At 28.6% G+C, this 7,360-nt stretch overlaps 3 protein-coding genes across 3 annotated transcripts; 1 reads left to right on the forward strand and 2 right to left on the reverse strand.

Annotated features, from left to right (window-relative positions):
• Positions 1 to 107: 107 nt before the first annotated feature.
• On the reverse strand, positions 108 to 1,451 carry LOC128954963 (putative mitogen-activated protein kinase kinase kinase 7-like). The gene is made up of 3 exons (XM_054300584.1): positions 1,334 to 1,451; positions 425 to 968; positions 108 to 351 (listed from the first exon to the last, which is right to left on the reverse strand). The coding sequence occupies exons 2-3, from the start codon at positions 850 to 852 to the stop codon at positions 108 to 110; spliced, it is 672 nt and encodes a 223-aa protein (XP_054156559.1). The 5' UTR covers positions 853 to 968; positions 1,334 to 1,451.
• A 1,311-nt stretch (positions 1,452 to 2,762) lies between these two features.
• LOC128955371 (peptidyl-tRNA hydrolase 2, mitochondrial-like) lies at positions 2,763 to 3,899 on the reverse strand. The gene has a single exon (XM_054301036.1). It carries the CDS (start codon positions 3,833 to 3,835, stop codon positions 3,041 to 3,043), a length of 795 nt encoding a protein of 264 aa, XP_054157011.1. The 5' UTR covers positions 3,836 to 3,899; the 3' UTR covers positions 2,763 to 3,040.
• Positions 3,900 to 4,711: 812 nt separating this feature from the next.
• LOC128955416 (flotillin-1-like) lies at positions 4,712 to 6,373 on the forward strand. Its single transcript, XM_054301084.1, has 4 exons — positions 4,712 to 4,841; positions 4,953 to 5,031; positions 5,121 to 5,775; positions 5,858 to 6,373. Exons 1-4 carry the CDS (start codon positions 4,790 to 4,792, stop codon positions 6,341 to 6,343), a joined length of 1,272 nt encoding a protein of 423 aa, XP_054157059.1. The 5' UTR covers positions 4,712 to 4,789; the 3' UTR covers positions 6,344 to 6,373.
• Positions 6,374 to 7,360: the final 987 nt, after the last annotated feature.

Here is a 7,360-nt window from a genome sequence, read left to right on the forward strand (position 1 = left end):
ATTGTTTTGTTTCTCCTTTTAAAAAAAAATAAATAAAATTATTAGTAAAAAATATATAAATATATATATAAATTATATTTTAAATTAAAAAAATAAAAATTAATTAATTACATTGTTTTATAAAACAAATAGTTGCCAAAAAATTGTTTCCTACCAATTCGTTTGATAGTCTGTTTTAGATTTGATGTATTTTGTTCAATAAAGTTTCTATCGATTAGCCAATCGCTAGACTTGTTAAGAATATCAGTACAACTGGGTCGTTGTGAATATACAGGACACATCATCGAAATGATTAAGCTTGATAAATTTTCTACATAGTCATATAATGAACTATTTCGATAGTTATTGTAACTAAAAACAAATTATTAATTATTATTAATTATTATTAATTATTATTAATTATTGGGTTATATACATAACTTACTCATCTATATCAATATCAAACATATCCTGATAGATAATTGCCAAACTATAGATATCACATTTTACATTATATATTCGTCTATAGACTTCAGGGGCCATATATTCGGAAGTACCTTTCCCTACTGAATGACTGTCCGATATTTGATCAGCATTACGATTATGATCGGTAGCTAAACCAAAATCACCTAATTTTAGAAATTTATTGCCAATTACTGGCCTATCAATGATCAGTATGTTTGACGGTTTAAGATCCCGATGAATAACCGGTGGTCGACTTGTATGCAAATATTCAACACATTCCGTCAATTCAACCATCAATTGGCTACTAATGTAATATTCTATACAATCCATTGGTGTTTCTGGTTGTCTATCAAATACCTGTCCCTTAACTGCAATAATATTTTGAAGATTTTGCGAACATAATTCCATTTGTATGTATAGTCTATTAGTACAATCAAACCATGCATTATAACAGTGGACAACATATGGTGACCGAAGTTTCAACAATAGTTCAAACTCTTTACATTTTGATTCAATAGTTTTATCTGAAATAATAAAAATAATTTATTAATAAATTAAATAATAACTAATAAATTAAATAATAACTAATAAATTAAATAATAATTTATTTATTTATTATTATTTAATTTATCAATAAACTAAATATTAATTAATCAATAAACTAAATATTAATTAATTTATTTATTATTATTTAATTTATTAATAAACTAAATATTAATTTATTAATAAACTAAATATTAATTTATTAATATATTAAATAATAATCTATTAATAAGTTAAATAATAAGATATTAATAAATAAATATTTAGTTTATTAATAAATTATAATTTTTGCAATAATAAAAATAAATTTAAATATATATTTTTTTAAAAAATTATTATCATTTGCCATTGTTGTTGTTGTTGATAATTTTAATAGCAAATTGTTTATTGCTAGTTTTTTCCTGAACCTTATAAACATTGCCAAAAGCACCCGAACCAAATAGTTTTATTTGATTAAAATTAGAATAATTATAACTAGTTAATTCCAAATTAAAATTATCATCTATTTTTTAAAAAATATTAAAATTAATTTTATTTATTGATATTTATGCTTTAATTATATATTTTTAAATAAATAAAAAAAACTTACTCATGATATATTACATATTAAAATTTGATTTTTTTTAAAAATAAATATATTTTAATTTAATTTATCCAGTTAAGTTTATAAAACAATTATACACATTGTTTTTAAAAATAACACAATTATAAACATTTGATATATTTATTTATTTATTAATTTAATTAAAATAATTTTTGTTAGTTAGTAATGGCGTACTACAAAAAATACAATAATTTTAATTATAATTACATAGCAATTATCTTTTTTTTTTATTGTGTTTACTATTATTATTATTATTTTATATATATTTGATATTTATTATGTATTTTTTTGAAAACATAAAAAAATTTTGATTAAAATATATCTATAGTTATTATCATATTGAAGATTATATTGCATAATATATAACTAACTCTAGTTAAATATATATTGATATTTAAATTTATTATTAAATAAATTAATTAAATTAATTTTAGTAAGTTTGAAAAAATTTAATATTATTAGACAATAAAAATTATTTTTTTTTAACTAAAACATTTTATTTAATAATAAGTTTTTTAATTCAAAATATTAATAAATACCGATTAATACAATTAGTTAGCAAAACAATAAAAACGTTACAATTACTGTATATATATATACACACAAAAAATTTAGTATTAATTTTTTTATAGATATATATCACAATTCAATTAAAATACAGTAATTACCGGTAGTTATAATAAAAATATTAATTAATTAGCTGTCAATTACTATGAGATTTACATGTTTTTTTAGTTAAATTACTAACAATAATAATAATTATTATAATTAATAAACAATTTATATAAACATTTTGTTGTATATAAACAATTGAAAATTATTTTTAAATAAACAAACAATAACTTAATAATAATAATAATAACTATTATTTAAATGATTATATGAATGTATAAAATCAAAATTCAAACAAAATTCAATACATATAAAAAATACTGTCTATTATTAAATGGATTAATGAATTATATATAATATATAAATTTTATATTAATATTAAATAATTTAAAAATAAAAAATTATTACAAATTTAAGTTACATTTATAATAATATCAATAATTAAAAACTAATAATTACCGAAACTAACAAAACAAACAATATTTTACAAAATTTTTTATAATAATAATTATTATAAATAAATAACTAAAAATAAATATTAATTTTGTATTTTGTCGGTAATTATTTTTTAATAAATGGATAACTGTATAGACATAGAGTGTTATATATATATTCGGACTCTCTCTCTCTCTCTCTCTCTATCTCTCTTTCCTCTCTCTCTCTCTCTCTCTTTCCTCTCTCTCTCTCTCTCTATCATTAAATAACCGAAACTATAAACAAAACCTAAACAACACTCTAGTTTGGGGATAACATACACAATAAAAAAAACAACCCTTTCCTACGGTAAGGTTGGCCGAGACTTATCTCTCTCTCTCTCTCTCTCTCTCACTCGCGGTCTCACAGAAGCCGCAAATCGCCGGACACCGAGTCAACCGTATCGGTACTACCGTACAGACAGAGGACAGTCGTAGAGCCGGCATTGACCTGTGTTTTACCCGCATCCTGGACCAGATATGTTGGTAAACCCGAACTCAAGGCCCGTTTTTCCAGTTCGACCAGATGTTGAGTGGATTCGCCTTTGAGTACAATCTTGGTTTCGCCAAACTCTGACCATCGGATTAAGGATACACCGAACTTGGGTTCGTCCTGTAGGAGTAGCCCATGCATACCGAGTGCTGCATGAGCTACCTGTGCAGCAATTTTGCCGACACCCATCTGTAGGGATGAGTTTACAATGAATACCATTTTGTAGACCTCTTGACCACCACCTCCTCCTCCTACACCTCCACCACCGGAGCCGATGGTAGTAGCAGTCCGTGAATCGCTGTCGGCAGCGGACGGAGCGCCCACTGGTTCGCCGCGTATACCGATTCCTCCTCGACTACCGGCGGCTGCGGCGGCACTGCTGGCAGTAGTAGTAGTAGCAGTAGGTGTGACCACAGTTTCGACACCCAATTCCAGTTCTAACGGTGTGTCCAAATCGTGAGTACCGCTTCTGTTGCCGTCAAATATCCAATTGGTGGCCAATTCTATCGATTGGTTATCCGTATAGTACAGTGCTTTTTTGGCCGCTACCGCACTGATACCCATATCGGTTAATTGGGTCATCAGTTCGGGGTTTGGCCGCCACGGTGTAGTAGTAGCCGCCGCCGCTGCTGCTGAAGCAGTGGTAGTAGTAGTACTTGTAGTCATATATGTATGTCCACCGCAAACACCCGGTTAGCAGTAGTAGTAGTAGTAGTAGTAGACTAGTTGCCCGGTAAGTATGGGTGATTGGGGGGGGGGGGGGTGGATGGGGTTGCGGGGGTTAGAGTAGACTATATGTGCCCTTATTAAATTGTGTTCCCACACACACACACACACACGTGTGGGGGTTTGGAGGGATGGCTTGGAGGGTGTGTGTGATTTATTTTTTAGTATGCACCTGCTCAAAAAAAAATTATATTAAAGGTATTAAATTTTGTTTAAAATAAATAATTTAATCAAGTTAGATTTTTTATTTTAATTAAAATTAGAAAACAATATATATATATATATTGAATAAATTTACCTGGATAATGTAGTTTTTATTATTGTATATTATTTAAAAATTTAATTTTTTTAAACCAGCTGGATACAATTAGTATACTAATTATATTATATTAATATAGTATATTAATGTATACAGGCAATAAGTAAATAATAATAATTTTAATAAAATTAAATTTTTATTAAAATTAATTTTTTATAAATAAATTAAGTAACATATGTTTGATATACACACAAACAACAAAATTTTTTTAACAAATAATTATGAGATGATTATAAATATTTTTTTTTTTTTAAATTGTTTTATTATTTTAAGTACTGCTTATTAAATACCGTATATAAAACAACAACAATATAATAATAAATACAATAAATTAAATGAAAAACTAGTCGATTGATGGCAACACTTAAAACCTAAACATCACATTTTTAAAGCACTGGTAGGTATTTAATACACTGTAGTACTGTATAATAGGTGGAGGTGTGTAAATAGCACTGGTATTATATAAGCATACATAGGAAACATTATAAATATATTGACATTTAAACTGTAAACTAAATTATAATAATACTTATATTGTGATTATAGTAATTGCTATAAAAAATATTTATAAAAATATGGTTATCCTATATAAGTGTCGGCCAAACCAAGCACTGGTAGTTACAGGAGGTATATGTCTCCACTATATATATATATATATTATCTAATGATTTATTTTGTTGCTAGCTAATTTATTATTTTAGCATGCTAAATTATTATTATTATTACTATTATAAATAGGTTGCCGTAATCGTAGGCCACCACGTGTTTCACTGGCCGGTCGTGTATTTGTTTGGCCATTAATTGAAACGGTTAGCCGGTAATGGTGTTTAAAAGTTAACTATATATATAGCACAGTTAGTTACTAACTAATAAACCCCACCCCCACACCCACCCATTTCACTATAGTATATCACTGTCACCTATAGTCGTGACCATTGAGACAGCACCCACCTATACCCAACAGGCCATACCAGTTACCGTTAGAGTTACGGCACTGATCAAAGTGGACATCATCGACGGTATCGGCGGCAGTGATGGCCAGCATCTGTTAGGCGGCAGCAAATCGGCGGATGAAATCAGACAACTGGTCAGTGAGATACTGGACGCACACGTGAGGTCAGCCGTCGGCGGGCACAGTGTCGAAGATTTATGTTTTAGACGCCACCAGTTCGGCGAATCGGTCAGACAGCGAGTGGCCCCGGATTTCAAACAGTTAGGATTTACCGTACAGTCGCTGATGGTTACCGATATCGGAGACGACAATAATGTCGGTTATATTAGATCGTTAGGTGAGCCGGTCATTGCACGCGTCAAATGTGAGGCCCGATTGGCCGATAGTCGAGCTAAACTACAGGCCATCAGTGCCGAGGCTGTCCAGCGGGAACAGTGCGCCCGTGATTACTATACCCGACTCACGAATGTCATTCAAGTGCACCGGGAGTTTGAGCTACGAAAAGCCGAATGCGAGGCCAAATTGATGGCCAGGCGAGCAATGGTCGACAGTGTCTATCGGTTGGTTAGGGCTAAACGGCAGCAACGGGTTGTTGCCGAGGAATGGGAGGTTTGTTTGTCGTGTAATTTACAGCATACCTGTGCTATATATATACAGTATATTAACTATTATTTTATTTATCTATATATAGTCTAAACTCATTGAAAAGGATATGGAGATCAAGCTATGGCAGCGAGAGTTGAGCCGAAAACAATGGGAACTGGAGTCGACTGTCCGTAAACAGGCCGAAGCCGATAAACTGCTGACGGAAACTATGGCCGCCAGCCGTAGTAATGCTATTATACGGGTTGCCGAAGCAACGGCCAGTGCACTCCAGGTGCTTACCGATGCCCACAATCGCAGGTCAGCTGCTATGGCCAACACTGTTACCACTACTAGTACTACTACAGGTGCTACTAAACAACTGGTTGTCCACAAAACCATATACTCAACAATAATTAGATGGCTATCAATGATGGTGTGTCTATTGTCGACAATTTTTATGTCCAATTTTTTTTCGGCTACTATTTGTTTGCTAACAGCAACTGTGCCGATGAATACTAATACCGTCGATAGCACTGTTATGTCAAAACAATATACTACCGGTACTACTACTACTACTACCAGTGCAACATAAATGATATAACTTTTTTTTTGGTTAGATACCAGGTGCTATAAATATATATATATATATTATAATTATATATTATAAGTCTATTATAATAAACGGTTATATACTTTATATACGTAAATGTTATATATATATAAAAAAATTTAATTAACAAACAAATTGTTTGAAACGTTTATAATATTATTATTTTTTTTATTTAAAATCAAATTTTAATTTGAATATTATTATAATTAGATTTTGTTAAAGTTATAAACTTTTTTTTTAAAAAAATTTAATAACTTATTGTGTAATACAATTTATTATTGCATTACAATTTTTTTTTTACAAAAAACAATACAATAATTTAGACCAGAAAATAGTATATTATATAAAAATAATTTTATATATTAAAAAAAACATTTCCTATTTTTTATAAAATAAATGTTTAAAATTAATATTTCATATTAGATAAACATAAGTTATTAGAGTTATATAATTTTATGTAATAATTATAATTTACATACTATTACTTATAATCTAATTATTACATCAAATATATATATATATATATAGAGAGAGAGAGAGTTATGTTTAAAAAATTAAATTAGCTGATGTTGTTTTTTTAAAATTTATAACTTAAACCTAAATTATTGAAATTAATTAAAAAAAATACCAATAATAATAATAATAATTTTTATTTTAATGAGATCCCAATATTATTGTACTTTAATTCAGGTAATATTATAATATGCTAATTGTATGTGTATGTGTATGTGTATGTGTATGTGTATGTGTATGTGTATGTGTATGTGTATGTGTATGTGTATGTGTATGTGTATGTGTATGTGTATGTGTATGTGTATGTGTATGTGTATGTGTATGTGTATGTGTATGTGTATGTGTATGTGTATGTGTATGTGTATGTGTATGTGTATGTGTATGTGTATGTGTATGTGTATCTATGTGTGTATAATCAAGTGTAATACATCTATTGATGTGTAGGGATAGGGATGAATAATGTTAACCGCACACTCATAATAATTA

The sequence above is a fragment of the Oppia nitens genome, unplaced genomic scaffold (genome assembly GCF_028296485.1).
Source record: "Oppia nitens isolate AA-2021 unplaced genomic scaffold, nextdenovo-longstitch-racon4-pilon3 scaffold2_pilon_pilon_pilon, whole genome shotgun sequence".
NCBI classification, from domain to species: Eukaryota; Metazoa; Arthropoda; class Arachnida; order Sarcoptiformes; family Oppiidae; genus Oppia; species Oppia nitens.